The 17,538-nt window shown below is 40.5% G+C and overlaps 1 protein-coding gene across 9 annotated transcripts in view; it reads right to left on the bottom strand.

Moving 5' to 3' along the window:
- Positions 1 to 17,538, bottom strand: part of LOC105490225 (ring finger protein 6) — a 72,338-nt gene that overhangs the window by 50,688 nt on the left and 4,112 nt on the right. For 5 of the 9 annotated variants that reach the window (XM_011755638.3, XM_011755639.3, XM_011755640.2 and 2 more), the window contains exons 4-5: positions 17,216 to 17,311; positions 11,179 to 14,013 (exon numbers count right to left, since the gene is read on the bottom strand). In XM_011755638.3, coding sequence (XP_011753940.1) covers positions 12,245 to 14,013; positions 17,216 to 17,311 — 1,865 coding nt within the window. In that variant the 3' untranslated portion in view covers positions 11,179 to 12,244. Of the gene's footprint in view, positions 1 to 10,281; positions 10,315 to 11,178; positions 14,014 to 17,215; positions 17,312 to 17,538 lie in introns of those variants that run through there. The other 4 variants (XM_024795535.2, XM_024795536.2, XM_024795538.2 and 1 more) reach the window with 3 other exon arrangements.

Genomic DNA, 17,538 nt, shown 5'->3' with positions numbered 1-17,538 from the left:
TTAAGATTCCTGCCAGCCTCAATAAAGCACTTGTTTGATTCAAGTCTACATTAGGACACTATCTAGAGGAATGGCTTGTTTATGCAAAGGATTGCTTGTCAATTCCTGAGACAACTGAGCATGGATTAAATGCACACAACTGAGTATGGGACTCTGATCTTGGGAGTATAAAATTATTAATGATTTTGCTTAAGAGTAGCATAATTAAGAGGCAGACATGGGCTCAGATTCCTAAAATAATAATTTATGGTTAAACGAGGCCCATTACATGCCATTATGTTACAACCCAAAAGTTTGGTTTCTTCCTTTGAGAGCCAGTTGACTGATACTCAATGTCCCAGCTGTGGATCTGCTTGGAAGCTGCAAGGACTAACTCCTTATTCTTTATGAGGACCACAAAGAGAGGCCACTTATGAAGGCGTGTGGTTCTAGACCCCAGGATAATGGAAGAAAGAGAGGTTTGTGCCACTAGGCCCTTATTCTGCGAGCGGAGCCCTATCCTACCATATTTGGCAGTCTGGCCAAAATGAAGCTAACAGTGATAAACTTGGAGAACCAAGGCCTGCTTCAGGTGCTGCCAGTGGCCTCTCAGATGACTTGGGTAAATTATACATCTCTCTGTACTCCCGTTTCTTCCAAAATAAGCACAAGTAATTCTCACCAATCTACTGTGGAGTTGGTTTGAATATCAGATGAGAAATGAGCATGGACTCTCTTCAGAGAAAATGAAATGTGATAGAAAATTAAGATGAGGTGCCGGTTATTATTCTTAGCATTTCCAAGGGGGTGCTGACACCCTCCCCTTCCCTTTCAGATTATTGGCAATAGGAGAGGATCAATTTAAGATCATAATTAGATGATTTGAGAAATTCACATTACTCTTTAAAATACTGAGGAATTCATTAAACCAAGATCAAAAACTTTTGTGGCTATGCCAGGTTCCTGGAATCCTAGGAACCACTATGAATCCAGAAGAAGCATTAACTGGTAAAGCTCAGAGAGGAAATATTTTAGCAATGACACAAGGCAGCTTCTTATCTCTTGCTTTGCAGCATCACTAAAAATAAATTTTAAAAAATACAAAACAAAATGAAAATAAAACTTTTAACTGATCCCCAGAAGAACAGACTCTTCGGAAAAGCTGACAGACAGAGGGTCAATGATCAAGAATAAAAATAGTATGGTACATTTAGAAAGGAAAAACAAACACCCACATCACACGGGCAGTTACTTACTGTGAACAAACCATGAACAAAAGCACCTCAAGGCTAAGGCAAATGGGCCACAAACTGGATATGAGTCAGCAACAGAAGTCCTTTTATTAATTAAGCTCAAGACTGGATACAAGGTTAACAATATTTTATGCTGATGTTTACGAAGCCCTTACCACATGCCAAGGACTTTTAGTGTATACCTGTATTATCTTACTTAACCCCACTAGGTCAGTGTGACTGTTATTTGTATTTCACAAATGGAAAAACAGATGACCAGAAAATTAAGGTACTGCATAAGGCCTCCAAACCATTATGTGGCAATTTGGGCCATGAGCTGACATCTGTCACCAAAGTCTGTGTGCCTAATCACTGTGGTGAGCTGCCTCTCCAGAGCATCCTGCTCATACAGAGTGCAGGTTGCAGCTCTGGGCTTTGACAAAGAGGCTTGGCAGACCTTAAGAGGATTCAGAGGAGAGCAGTGGAGTAAGGTTATTTCACCTGGAGAAGAGAAAACTAAGATATGATCCCTAGCGGTGTTAGCTTCTCTGATGGCGATTGGGATCAAGAAACAGATAATAGATGCAGGTGGTTTGGGAGAGCAAAGGAGGATTTGGGATAAGCCAGAACCAAATTGTGATTGTTTCTAAATGTGCTAAGGATGTTAAATATTTGTGGCAGTCACAGAGGTGCACCACTTTAGAGAACCTGCGTGAGAAGCACGACTGACTGAGAGCCTCCAGTTGTCTCACACCTTTGGGTGTGCCACGGTGCTCAGGCCCAGGCCATGCTTCCCCCAGGCTGCTCCTAGCAGTGACTACGCATGAAGGCAGTATTAGAACTGGGCCATTTCTGGCCAGTGGTGGCTCCTCTATGATCCTGGAGAGCTCTCTTAGAACTACAATGCAGGCCGGGCGCAGTGGCTCACGCCTGGAATCCCAGCGCTTTGGGAGGCCGAGGTGGGCAGATCACAAGGTCAGGAGATCGAGACCATCCTGGCTAACACAGTGAAACCCCGTCTCTACTAAAAATACAATAAAATTAGCCGGGCATGGTGGCAGGCGCCTGTTGTCCCAGCTACTCGGGAGGCTGAGGCAGGAGAATGGCCTGAACCCGGGATGCGGAGCTTGTAGTGAGCCGAGATCGCGCCACTGCACTCCAGCCTGGGTGACAGAGCGAGACTCAGTCTCAAACAAACAAACAAAACAAAACAAAACAAAACTACAGTGCAGTCTGAGGCTTTTCCTGCTCAGGCCTCCTTCCTTCCCTTTCTTCTCTGGAAGGTGTCAGACCCACAATGCGGCCTGGAGGTTCTCCTCACCTACTCCCACTCCCTCTGCCTGTATCGTCAACAAATGTTTCCCCAATAAATTTCCTGTATGTATAATCCTATCTTGGTGTTCACTTCTCAGAGACCCAAACTGACAAAATACTGAGTGTGTAGAAAATGGAAATAAGGCCAGGCAAAATGGCTCAGGCCTGTAATCCCAGCACTTTGGGAGGCCGAGGCAGGTGGATCAACTGAGGTCAGGAGTTCGAGACCAGCCTGACCAACATGGTGAAACCCCATCTTTACTAAAAATACAAAAAATTCGCCAGGCGCGGTGGCAGGCGCCTGTAATCCCAGCTACTGGGGAGGCTGAGACAGGAGAATCTCTTGAAACTAGGAGGTGGAGATTGCAGTGAGCCGAGATTCTACCCCTGCACTTTAGCCTGGGCAACAGAGTGAGACTCCATCTGAAAAAAAAAAAAGAAAAGAAAAAGAAAAGGGAAACAATAACCCCTTTGGTCTTTAAAAGCAGGTTTGGCAATTAACTGAGAAATTTTAAGTGCAGGTTCTCAAGAGCCCAAGGAGGATGTGTTTAGAAGACTGTCCATCTTCTCCTAGACCTGAGAGTCTATGAGTCTGTACTCATCACTTAAACAGGTTAAATGTTCCTAGTTTATTTCCATGTAAGAAGAGCCTAAGAAATATGACTATTCATCTAACTGAAAATGAGAAATGCCTGACATGGCATCTTCACTGCATCTGCCACGGTCTCTGATCTGAACCCTGCTCTACTCTCACCCATGCTATTAGAATTATTGCAGGGTGAACAGAGACCATACTCTCCAGACCATAAGCTGCAGAGCTGAGGCCTGGGCCCTCCACACCGGTTTGGGAAGTGCACTCAGGGTCCCTGGAGCAGCATGATAAATTGGCCCAAACTTCCCCAGAGTCCTACCACGCCAGATAGACCATGGCTCATCATTTTGACCTGAATAGGTTAGAAGAGGTCTTTCTCTGTGTTGAGTGAGCTTCAGTTATTAGCCTTATAACACCAATAATTAGACATCTTCTGACAATAAACACATGGCGTCAGACATTAAATTGTGTAAATTATTAGTAAAGACGTTAAAAATACAAGATATTTTGCCTTGCTTCTAACCAGCCACTTGACTTTGGAATACATTATTTAAGCTCTCCAGATCACCTAAGAAATTCTGAGAGTTGATGCTCAATGTTATAAAATCATTGAAGTTGTAATCCTCACCCTGTTAAGGGGTCACTGTTTCTCAATAGGACTGCACTAGTTCAGAAAATGCCTTTCCATGGGATAGATATCCATTTTGCTCAGGTGGGTGTGGTAATTGTCCCTGTCTCAGTATACTCAGTGGTCAAGACAGTGAAACCTCGCTTCTCACCTGAACAAACTGTTTGAAGAGCTTCGTGTAATATATTGAACAGGAAGGTGTCTGCTAACATCAGTTTCTAAGACACAAACAACTCTACTATCAACCACACAGGGTAAACGCTCTTTAAGATTAAACCTAAATCCTTTATCTTTGTTCAAAAATAAAATAAAAAGGCCAGGCACAGTGGCCACAACTATAATCCCAGCACTTTGGGAGGCCAAAGCAGGAGGATCGCTTGAGTCCAGGAGTTCAAGATCAGCCTGGACAACATGTCGAAACCCTGTCTCTGCAAAAAATATAAAATTTAGCTGAGTGTGGTGGCGCATGCCTGTAATACCAGCTACTCAGGAGGTGAGGTAAGAGGATCACCTGAGCCCAGGAGGTGCAGTAAGCTGTGATCGTATGCCACTGTACTCCAGCCTGGGAGACAGAGTAAGACCCTGTCTCAAAACATTTTTAAAACACTCTGAACACACTTCAGCATTAAGCTTAATGCAGCATTAGGGTGTGAAGGGTTAACCCACTCTACCATGCTCTCTCCTGCTTTGCTCTGCCCACAGTCAGAAGAGCCACAGCCTGCCAGCCAGCCCTTTGATTGGGGGGCCCTTTTACCCACTCCCTGCTGGCTGGGGGAGGGGAGCCAGCAGAGGAAATAGATAGATGCAGCGAGAGACAAGACAATGAGCATACAGCCCAAGCCACCATCTGCCTGGCAGGGTGGCACGAGACAGAGTTTGGGACGCTGGTGTAGCCACTGTGGTTAGGCAGACAGTGTCTGCAGCAGGCCGTCGAAGATCGGGCAATTTGAAATGTGAGAAAGGCAGGCTTCGCAGAGTGTCAAACACTTGGGTGCAAGATAAACTTGAACTGTTGAAGAACTCTTGTTCTGTTTTGTTAACTTTCAGGACCATTGGATTTTTCTGCGTTTGGCTGCACTTGAATAGTATTTTAGAAACACTGTGGGTTATATGGGTTATATACATTTTTGTGGACTGGCCTGGGAGCCTTTCCTCTCTTGCCTCAAACCACTAATATCTGATATTATTTCTATGGGAAATGTGTTCTGAGTTTCAAAGAAAATCTTACAAACAAGGTTTTAATGTAGAAGCTATTTGTAAGCCAGGATCTATCTATATACTGAAACTTCTACGCATTTGCTTATTAAATATATATTGAGGGACCTAGCATGTACCAGATAGCATGCTAGGTGCTGAGGATAACCAAGGGGTTCACAGTCCTTTGAAGAAGCACATAGATGGGGAAGTGAGCAGGTCCACATTATGACTCTTGTGGGCCCTCGACACTTTTCCCTTCGTGCGTGCCTTCCTCCTTAAAAAAAAAAAAAATTAAAAATTGTATTTTACAATTGTGTTGGTATAAATACAATCCAACTTGGATTATATTCTCTCTCGGTATGTGGCTGGTTTTAAAAGAAATTAAAACATTTTCATGGATCCCTAAACGTATCCTAGACCCTCAGTAGGATTGTGCCTACTGAGCCTAATGGATAGGTTGGCCCTGGAGAGGAGGAGGGCAAGATGAGGACTTGCAGGAGTGACACCTGAGGTGACAGTTAAAGGACAAGCAGGAATTAACCAGAGAGGCAAGAGGGGAAAGGCCATTTTAGGGAGAGGGAACAGCATGGGCAAAACCTTAGAAGTATGAAAGGCAAGGTGAGACACCCTGCAAGTGATCCTAAACGGTAAAAATGAGATTGCAAAAGACAGGCAGAGGCCAAAATATGAAGAATCTTGTGTGCTATTCTAAGAACAGTGGGAAATTAACAGGGACAGCTGAGGAGTGACAAGTCAAAATGAGGCTTGTAGAAAAATTACACTGGAATAATTGGAAACAGAATATAAGACTACCTGAGAGATGATGGCACGAATCTATGTGAGAAATAGTGACAACCCTAACTGAGACAATAAAAATGAAAATAACAAGTATTCCAAAGGATGCAGGTTGATTCATTGGGTAGGAGGAATGAGGAAGAAGTCTGGGTTCCTATTTGTTCCCTTCTTTGCCCTTTAGTGCTTGACTAGCCATCAAACATATACCACATCAAAGCAGCCAGCCAGCTCAGATATGGGAAATTGCTGGTCTGACCTTTTGGCCTCATCTCCAAGCCCTCCTGTTCTGACAACACCCTATTTTAACTCAGTTCTCAACCTACAAGGCTTTTCAGTGTCTTGGTCACAGTTTCATACTTGACCCTTGACTACACCAGTGCCGTGAATACAGGGCAATCCTGCTGCCCATTCTGGCCCCTTGGACCCATGCCAGCTAAGGCAGTCCCACCTGCCCTCCACATGGATGTGGAGCAGACTTTTCTGCCTTGATTGAACTGGTGCATGGTAGAGGCATTGGCTGTGCTAGGAAAAAGATGACAAGAAAACGATGTGGGGAAGATGATTATTTCCAGTCCAAATATGCTGAATTTGAGGTTCCAAAGGGACAACTTAGTAGACATTAACTAAGGCAATCACAAATGTGGTGCTAGAATTTAGGAGAATGTGCTGGAATGGAGAGGAAGATTTAGGTGTGTGTAGAAAAGAATTTACATGGTAGGCGTCAGGCTGGCCCTAGAAAGGCCTGTTCGCAAGGTTGGCTCTTAGCTGGCACCTAGGAACTCGACTGGGGGCATATTCTCACTGTTCCCTGAGAAGGGTGGACCACTGTGCCTAAACTGTTTGTGCAGACAATATAGTTTACGCTGAACACCTGCTCTCCTCCTGGGCGTCTGGAACTTTGGTGTGTGCTAGGCAAAGGCTGCCTGCATGACCAGCCCTCAGTAGAACACTGGGCGCTGAGTCTGTCACGAGCTTTTCTGGTAGACAACACTTCTCTCATGTAGCCACAGTTTGATGCTGGAGGAATTAAGTGTGTCTTGTGTAACTGCTGGGGCAGGACTCTTGGAAGCTTACCTGGATTTCTCTGGACTTTGTCCCATGCGCCTTTCTCCTTTGCTGACTGTGCTTATATCTTTTCCCTGTAATAAATCTTAGGCGTGAACGTAACTATATGCAGATTCCTATGATTTCTTTCAGTGAATCACTAAGTTTGAATGTGGTCTTGGAGACCCCCAACACAGAGATTTATCGGGAACACCTGGTCATTCGGTGCTGGGAATAACACCGTAAGTGGCCCCCTCCCAAGCTACATGGTTGCAATGGACTGGCCACATAATCTGATCCCAATTGGCTGCAGTAAAGAAGGTCATGCTGCTCGATCCTACAGACAAAAATGAAGATACCTTCTTCTATCATAAAATGCACTGACCTGAAATGCAACGAAAGGACAAGGGTGACATTCAAGGGAAGATTAAAGAAAGACTCCTAACTATTCCAGAGGCAAACTCTATGTGGCTAAGAGTTAAGAGTCATAGAAAGAGCCTCTTGACAAAATGCAAAAAGAACAAACAAAAGACCTAAAGCTTGTGAGGACCATGACTATTCCTTTAGCAAATTGAGAACAGTACAAGATTTCTGGCATTGGATACAAGATCCTAAGTAAAACTGTTAAGAAACTAGTTATGGTTTTAAGGAAGGTGTATTGTCAAAAAGTCCCTAGCCTGTTGTACAGAGACCTGTGACCATCCAGCATTATGGTCGACCCTGAACGAAGCCCCAACACTGAAGTGCCAAGATCAAAGCCATTCACTAGCATCTCCTCAAACACCTGCCTGCCATCACCACCACAAGCACCAGTAGGAAATCCTCCCTCGGTGCCTTTTCCAAAAGTGGCCCCAACCATTTATTCTACGTCTAAGAAGTGAGGCAACAACAAGAGTGCTTATGAGACTCATTGTTTCTATCATTCATCCTGCTAAGCTTGCTCAGCGAGATACGGTATTATATAACCTGTCCCAGTAATCAGTGTATGGCACTTCTTTCTCCCTTTTTGGTTTGACTTTTATTCTATTTCACTGTATCAGGTAGGCAGGAGAAGCTACTTTTATCATTTATCCCATAATCTGCAGAATGGTGAGAAGTCACAAACCTGATCAAATCCAAGCTAATGGAAGAATTGACACTACCCAGAAAACCTGAACTCAGAGGGGCTAAATCATGTCACTTCACAGTACAGAAGCTGTATGTGATTTTGGATTGTTACCCACTGGGGAGAAGGTGAGCACATTTGGAATTGCACAGAAGGTGGCTGGATTAGGATTAAGTAGGAACATTTTTACAATTAAATGTGTGAGAAGATGTGATATATATATATATATATATATATATATATACTGGGCAGCCAAGAAGTTACTCCATCGTCAAATGAGACATTAACACAATAGAGGAAAAATATGTCTGAAAGTCATTATTTTCCAGAAGAAATGTGAAGTTATTTTTAAAAAGGAATAAAAAATATATAGGGGCCAACTCAGAGTCTTCAGAGACTTAATACTCAAAACTTGCTGAAATTATGGGTCTCCAGTGATCAAAAGGGCAAATATATTCAGGGACTAACACACTCATACTCACTGAAAATAACTCACAATCTGTCTCTAGAGACTAAAGAAAAAATCATCACTGACAGCCATCGTCATGTCTTTTGAAACGTGGGATGATGTTCTCAACGATAGATGAATCTGGCTTCCTGGGAAATCATCTCCTAATACAGATACTCCAGCTCTCTGACTTCCAATGTTGCACAGGACTGAGGGAGAGACCCCAACTGAGCCTCCTACTACTGCAAAGGGAATTAACCACCCTGGCTTTCATGGAAAGTGCTGTTTCTAGTTTCTCCCTCCCCTGGCCACAGATTATTCCAATGGAGAGATGCAGGAAGATTAAAAGTTCATTAGATGTTCTTGTCTGGGAGTAATATACATGAAAATGCCTCAGGCTGAGCTTGTCAACTCCGGCCCTTAATGCAGCATCTTCAGATGCCTCATTCATCTCTTTCCTGGATTCATCTTTATAATACAGATTTTGTTATATCTTTCAGGGGCAACCCTTCTCCATTCATGAGACAGAAGGATGTATTTGCATATGGAAATTAGGGTAATCAGACATATGATAGAACAAAGTTGTAAAATTAGAAAAATCTCTTTAGGAGGGATTAAATTAGACTGAAAACTTCCCAAGGCATTTCTACTTCTCCAGAATGCAGCATAGCAGGAAAAGCAGGAGTTTTGGAGGCAAATAGCCACGGGACTGACTCCCTAAACTCTGCCAATTACTAGGTTAGATAGCAAAAATACTTAAAGGAGACCTTCAGAGGTTCAAATTATGAATTCACATTAAATACTGAAAGGAAAATAACCTCATAAGAGTGATAACTAAGTAAGGGTCATAATGCTGGCTGAAACAAAAAAAATCTAGGAAAGGAGAAAACAGGGTAAAAGGATGTAACTATGTGAGAGGGTGGCTGGAAGCTGGCATTCTAGAAATAGAAGTTGCCAGACAGCCACACTATAAAGAACAAGCTCTATGGACCTGACATGGAACATAATATTCAAATGAAGAATTTCTAACTATTTGTTCCTCTCTATATTGGAACCACCAAGGGTATAATCATTGCTAAATAGAAACTATAAATAGATTAATGGGTCTTTGTATTTGTCATCAGCCTTGTTTATTGGGAAATGAATGAAAATATTAAAGAATATCCTTTTTTGTTCTCAACTGGGTTATCAACTTATGAAATTCATTAAGCTGTACTGTTGTTTTCAGGGAATTTTCCATACAAAACACAACCTACTTCTGTTTCAAATGCCTATATGGGATTTCTTTCCATGCTGGTAACACTATCATGTCTTGCAAAGGACTGAGTCAAAGAATCAATATGCCTTTATTGTTTCTGTAACCTTTCTTTTTCATTCCACCCTTCCTTTGTCCTCCTCCTAATGTTCCTATTGCATCAGGCCCAGGGAGGTAGAACTTCCTAAGGAATACTCCATATAAGAAATAAACGGGCCAGGCGCAGTGGCTCATACCTGGCCCTTAATCCCAGTACTTTGGGAGGCCAAGGCGGGCAGATCATGAGGTCAGGAGTTCCAGACCAGGCTGGCCAACATAACCCCGTCTCTACTAAAACTACAAAAAATTAGCCGGGTGTGGTGGTACATGTCTTTAATCCCAGCTACTCGGGAGGCTGAGGCAGGAGAATCGCTTGAACCCGGGAGGCAGAGGTTTCAGTGAGCCGAGATTGCGCCACTGCACTCAAGCCTGGTCAACAGAGTGAGACTCTGTCTCAAACAAAATAAATAAATAAAAATAAAAAATAAACGCTGGATTCAGTCTCTCCTCATACTGGGGGCAAATTGTAACACTAAAATAAGTGAGATGTATGAATTAAGCTATGTTCAAGATGTTTAAATTGGCATACCTTATAAAGGTAATTTGTGCTAGCTCTCCCTCCTCCACCTAGGTGATTCTCTCTTCATCTGTGAATATGAGACTCTCTTCTACCTCTTCATACTGAACTAGAGACCAAATAACGTCTTTTTAAAAAAAACAACATTTTTACACCCTTCTCTTTCCTTTGTTTCACCAAATAATGTCTTTTTTAAAAAAAACAACATTTTTACACCCTTCTCTTTCCTTTCCGTTTCATTGCCATCGTTCCAGGTGAGATAACTGATGATAACTGGTAATACAAATAATGACGTCTTTCATCACAATAGTGCTCTCACTGGTTTCTGTGCTTCCTATCTCTCTCCATTCCAGTGTGTTCTATATGCTGTAGCAGACCCATCTTCCTGGGCCATGGAAAACGATCTTACCCTCTGCCACTAAAATCAAGAGACACCTAACATCTCTGTAAGGTAAGATAAAAAGTCCTTAGTTTGCTATGTAAAGCCTTCAAATCTGATCGATCAACCTTCCCAGCTTTATGTCCTCAAACTGACCTATGTAAATAATTTACTCCAAACAAAGTCACAACTTTTATGAAAACCTTTTACTCCATGCGTTAAATGCACTCCTTAACATTCCTGGGCATGAATCTAACCTAATGAATCGAATATAGTCACCAGTCAGAAAGGAAAATTAAATGTGGAGATATTTCTAAATCTCACAGAATCTGGCCTTAAGTACTGTTCTTGTGATTTTGCCCAAGCGGTATCACCACAAGAAAACCCTGTCATATATTAATAAGCAAATATGAAAGTAAGAATAATAATCCACTTTATAAATTGATTTTCAGTTTCTAAGAGCAAATATATCTCTTCCATGAAGCCAGGGACTTTTGTCTGTCGTCTGGGGAATACTCTATCCCATAACACTGCCTGGCATCTAGTATGAAATATTAGCAGGGGTGAAAAAACCACAGAGGAGCAACAGAAAAAATAGTTCACATACAGTCTTTGTTTTAATGTTTATTGGTAGAAACAGATCTTCAATGCGTACTTTGTGTTTATATAAACTCTACATTCTCTTAAAGGTTTTTGTTTTGTTTTCATTGGAGATTTTTAGCCTCCAAGTAAACTTAACATAGTATCTATGCATCTGATTCTTTATAGACTTTTTTTAGACTTTAAAACTAGATTTGAGAAACCATGCATATTCTATACCTTATTTAATAATCCAAAGAATTGTTTGCACTTTCAAAAAAGTTACAAAAAGGCTGAACACAAGTTAAATAACCTATATGGATCTAAAATTTCCATTTCTGAATACTTTTTCAGTATTATATATTGCTTGCTGTCTAATAAGTTAGATTGTCAGAGACGCGTCAGTAAATTATCTCTATTTTAAAATTATATCTGAATCCCCTTTCTCTGAGATGATCTTGCCAATATTAAACATTGTGCCATATGCAGTATTAGCCCAAAAGCTTAAATAAGAACCAAACTTGTAGACTGAATATTTTAATCTTAAAATTACATACCTATATATACACCTATGGTATGCTGCATATTAAATTTAACATTTCAAGTAACATATATAGCAAACATTCAGCCAAATACTCTTTCATGAAAAGATACTGTCCTTAAAATAAAAAGTTAATGAAAAGCTTTAGACACAAATGTCTAGACATAAGTACTAAGCCTATGAAACTTGAAACTAAAGTCTGCTGTACTATTAAGAAAAAGAAGATTGATTCTTAACCTACTGAATTGCGCAGATACAAAAGTGCTTAGCATGACAAAATTACCAAAAATAAAAACATTTTAGAGGTTATTTGGTTCTAGCAATATTAACTATTCTGTATTTCTGGATAATTTAACATTTGTATTTTAAATTTTATATAAATTTCTTTTTAACAAGTTTAAAAAAGCACACAAAAAATAGTTCAAACTATATATAATCTGTTATTTTTCATCCTGGTTAGCTTATCACAAATAACTCAGCAAAACAATACTTGAACATTCAGTTCTACTAAAAAACAATATTTGAGTAGATCTCATCACTCTACCCATTGTTTGCTATGTTGGACCCTAAAACAGGCTGCCGACAGATTGGACAAGTGCAATTCTCTGAGAGCCATCGGTCAATACAATGAATGTGAAATTCATGCATGCAAGGTAATTGCCTGAGCTTGTTTCCAGTTACGTAGTCACTGATACAAACACTACAGATTTTACCTAGTTCACTATCAATACTGTTATGCTCATAGTGCCGGGTGGAAAGATTGTCAATCTGCTCTTTGGTTAAACCACGTATTCGATCATCATCATCACCTTCATTTAGTAAAAAAAAGTGAGCAAGGCGAAGAATAGGTAGTGTTCCAGTTTCAACTAAATTGTTTGAATTTCGCGACTGCCTGCCACCCCTACTGTCACTGTTTCCAGTATGAGGCTGGGTGGTCTCGTTTTCACCATGCATTTCAGTGCTGACTCCTTGGGCCTGCCTGTCTTGAGAGGAACCTTCCCTGTGCTGGCTCCTGTTGTTAACTGTACCTAAGTTACTTAGTTCTGAGTGCATCTCTGGTAAATGCTGGCCATTTCTCTGAAGCTCTGACTCAGATTCAGCCTCCATTAGAGAACTCAGTTCTCCAAACCCAGTCATGATCTGCCTTAAAATTGACCGAAGAGCCACTGATGATGGCTCAACCAGCTCATTCTCAGAAATCCTACGAAGAGGAACTGTTATGGTACTAACATAGGTTCGAATACCTGACCGCTCTAAACGAGAAATGGTTCGGCGAAAGCCCCCACTATTGCTTTCAATAGTGACTGTATTTTCTGCTAGCCCTACTCTGGAGCGAGTTCTATTTGCAATACTATCCCGATCTCTATTTTCTCCAGGACGGATCCTTCTCACTTGAAGGTCCAGTGTGATTGTTGGATGTCGTCGTACAGCAGTTGAGGATCTGCTGGATTCTTCTCCTTCTTCTACTGTTATTCTTGACACAAGCCTTGAATTAGAGAATGGGGTATATGCAGTACCTCTGCGTTCTCGTTCTCTATCTCGCTCTAAAAAGACTCGAGTTCTACCTCTCCTTCTAACAGATCTTCTAGTGCTTTGCTGTACTGGTCTACTTTCCCTTTGGGAACTATGATAAACAGTGCCACTTTGTCTCTGAATTGGTGAACGGCTTCGACTATTGAAAGTAGATCGTAATCTTATTGGCTCTAATCTTTGGTTTGTATTCCTCACTGTAACATTACTTCTAGCCCCATTTTCCCAAACATGTGCTGCTCCAAACCGTTGCCCCTCCCTTTGCCTGAGTTCACTACCACCTGATTGGTTTGTGTGACTACTGATATTAGTGTGTGAAGCGTTAGCTCGAGGAATGCCAGCTGCTCTCCCAATTCCATTTCTTAACCTTCCCAGTGTTGAGAAAGATCCTTCAGCTGGATTTTGCCCCCTTGAAGCAAGCCTAGTCCTTGGAATGTTGGAACTACTACCACTGAAATTCACTGAGGTTTGGCTTCTTGTTCGCCTAGCCACAGGACTAGTTGACCCTTGTTGCCTATTTGCAGTATGATCTCTGTTACTATCTGAAAGTGGAATGTCTGTATAATCTTCTCCATGAATTTCAAATCCTCTATTTTCATGATTTATGTGGATTTCCAAACTAAACCGAAACTCTCCACTGTTCGGGTTTGTTCGACTCACAGCTCTCCAAGTTTGGTTCCCATTTTGTCCACTTCGAGTTGCATTTCCTGTGCGCCGAAAGGTGTTCAACCATTCTAGAAGAGAATCTTCATGTGAACTTTCTCTAGGGACTTCTGAGTCTAGAAAGCAAAGCAAATCAACTTAAGGTCAATTCCTAAGACACACCTTACAGCTTTATTGAAAACTTGTAAGAAAAACAAAGTTTGTAATAAATTAAAGAAGAGCTGTGGATTTTAATGAATAAAAGATGGTAAAAAGACAACTTTCTAAAAGAAAAGTATATATACTATAAGCATATTATAAAAATTAAATTACTATTTACATAATTACAAAGTATTAAATACTATTTATGCAACACTATGGAGAAATCCTCATTCTTACTTTCTATCTGCCCATTACTAGCAAAATACTAAGGCAAATGAGAAATATATCCACTACCAAAATTTTACATTTAAACTGCTCTATCAATATAGTAAGATCGGCCGGGCGCGGTGGCTCAAGCCTGTAATCCCAGCACTTTGGGAGGCCGAGACGGGTGGATCACGAGGTCAGCAGATCGAGACCATCCTGGCTAACATGGTGAAACCCCGTCTCTACCAAAAAATACAAAAAACTAGCCGGGCGAGGTGGCGGGAGCCTGTAGTCCCAGCTACTCGGGAGGCTGAGGCAGAAGAATGGCGTAAACCCGGGAGGCGGAGCTTGTAGTGAGCTGAGATCCGGCCACTGCACTCCAGCCTGGGCGACAGAGCGAGACTGTCTCAAAAAAAAAAAAAAAAAATAGTAAGATCAATAAAATACAATGACAAACTTTATGTAAAATTTGTCCTGTATTTGTGGAATCTTTCTGGAAAAGTCAACTCAGTCATTTTTGCAACTAGGTATTTCCGTAATCTTAGAAATTTTTCCTATTTCTCAGGTGCTGCCAAAAATGTACGTATCAAGAAACGTGAGTTTCTGAATATAACATTAAAACCACATTACTGTACTTGTCTTTGTGTGAAGCTGAGAAACTAGGCAAGTTACTTAAGGTCTCTATGGCTGATCCTTGTCTATAAACTGGAGATAATAATAGAATCAATCTCATAGGGTTATCCTGAGGATAAAATAAGATGCTATATATAACATAATTAGCATAATATCTGGCACATAAAAAGCCACCCCATAAATGTTAGCTGTTATACATAATAAAATACATTTTCTATTCATTTAGAACGTAAGCTCCAAGAAAACTGTAGTTTTAGTCACTGTTAACATCTCCAGCCTCTACAACAGTATCTGGTATAAATCAGACTTTCAATTAATATTGCTCAATTAATCAATTTAGAAGTAAATGTGTCACACATAAACTTCTTTGACTAAGATACTGCCACTGTGCCAAGCTTAAATTTCCCATTTATAACCAGTAGAGATTATATAAAGTACTAAACTTAATAAAAAGCATCAACACATTAACTACACAAACTTCAACTTTAAAGTTTGTTCTACTCAAAAATAGCTATTATAGGCCGGGCGCAGTGGCTCACACCTGTAATCCCAGCACTTTGGGAGGCCAAGGTAGGTGGATCTCAAAGTCAGGAGTTCAAGACCAGCCTGACCTACATGGTAAAAACCCGTCTCTACTAAAAATACAAAGAAATTAGCCAGGCATGGTGGTGTGCAACTGTAATCCCAGCTACTCAGGAGGCTGAGGCAGGAGAATTGCTTGAACCCGGGAGGCAGAGGCTGCAGTGAGCCAAGATTGTGCCACTGTACTACGGCCTGGGTGACAGAGCGAGACTCCTTCTCAATAAATAAATAAATAAATAAAACAGCTATTACATGACATCATTCTGATTTCATTTCATTCCTGCAATCTCTCATAAGACTTTTTAAAATGTTGAAGTTGAAGCTATTAATCAGCTGATGATGCCAATAAAATAAACAGCAACTGAGTCATATTCCAAAGATGATGACCTGTTTTATATTTGATGAGTACATTTTCCATTCAAACGTATCAGTATTAATTATCGTATCTATATAGTACAACTCACATATCTAAACACAAAGAATAAAATGTGTTAATGTCTACTTTCCATTTGTTTGGGAAAAGATATGAGTAAAAGACAGGTGAACATGAATTATTTTAAATGCTACTTCCTTTTTTGATTAACTTTTGATTAAGTGTAGCGATGACGGTGCATGTGAAAGTTTGCCAAGTACCTAGTCAAATCTACCCTACTCTTCTTCCATTGCAAAAGCATTGGAAATGGGCATGTGGACAGCCTGGCAGTTAGGTATGGTCATGAGACTAAGTTCTCATGAATGGAATGGGAGAGTAAGCAATACATCCTACTCTCAGGCTAGTGCCTGGACCTCCTTCCTACCCGCTAGAACCTAGATATGGTTGTGACTTAGCCAGATCATACAAATGGTACCCTGGAGCAGTGATGACCCATAAAACTGTCTCAAGGAATGAGTATGTTCTGTATTCATGCTGTCCAATACAGAAGCCACTAGCCACATGTGACTATTAAGCACCTGAATGTGGCTAGTATGAATGATGAGCTAAATTTTAAATTTTATTTAATTTTAATTAATTTCCATTTAAATAGTCACATGTGGCTAGCAGCTCTGTACTGAACAGCACAGTTGCAGAACCATTCTGTTAGCTGAGTGGATTCTAGGAGGATTTCTTTCCCCGGACTGTTAAGTAAGAAACTTCTAGCTTATTGAGCCATTGCATTTTGGGGTTTTTATATGACTTCATGGTAACTAACACAATGATTTTGACATAATATGTGAAACTACTAATAAATACCTCTGAGGAGGGAAGTAGAACTGGTTAAGAGGAACATAAAAGTGGCTTTTACTTTTAACTGTGCATACTTCATTTAGTTTGAAGCTCTTTTACAGTACTTTCTTTATAAGAACTTTTTATATGTAAACCATCAAACAGAACAAAGAAATAGAAACAGGTTTCCTAACTCAGTCTTTCTACACGGTTCTATATACAAATTTTTAGAAGCTGAGAAATACCACTTTAGAACAAGTAGTGTCTACATTCCAAGATTAAAAATAACTATGGTGGGAATTAACTTAATTGTATATTATTTCATAAAGTTCTCTGAAGACAATCTGTGTGTTTAAGACATCTTTGCATTCACTCCTCTGTCCTATACTGCCTAACCATACTGCTTTACTACTCATATACATACGATCTGAATGAGTATCACATTAAAACTGGAAAAAATTGAAGACAAACATACTATACAAGGTCTAAGAATTTCATTTCTGCAAGTCCTCCAATCAAGCCTGTTCCTTATGGAAAGGACTCCATAGTACCTCTGTAATTCGTTCCATTTCTCAAGTCAGGCTGAGATGCTAGCTGTTCCTTGACGCCATCTAACCGCTGTTGCAGTTCTTCTGATGTTATTTCTCCTAAAACAATGAAAAATTGCTCATTTAGGAATTCTGAATTAAGTTTTACGAGACCTCATGAAGGGTAGACTAATCTTTAGTAACCTATATTAGACAAATGTCTTATTACTTTCATGTGTTCCGTAAATTGAAGACAGTTAAAAACTTGTACCAACACGCATCAATTCGGTTGTGCTTCATTTATTAATCTTGTATTAAAAATTATTAAAACAAGATTAATTTGAATA

The sequence above is a fragment of the Macaca nemestrina genome, chromosome 16 (genome assembly GCF_043159975.1).
Source record: "Macaca nemestrina isolate mMacNem1 chromosome 16, mMacNem.hap1, whole genome shotgun sequence".
Lineage (NCBI taxonomy): Eukaryota > Metazoa > Chordata > Mammalia > Primates > Cercopithecidae > Macaca > Macaca nemestrina.
Note: the sequence above shows the minus strand (reverse complement) of the source record. Positions and strands in the feature narration are given on the sequence as shown.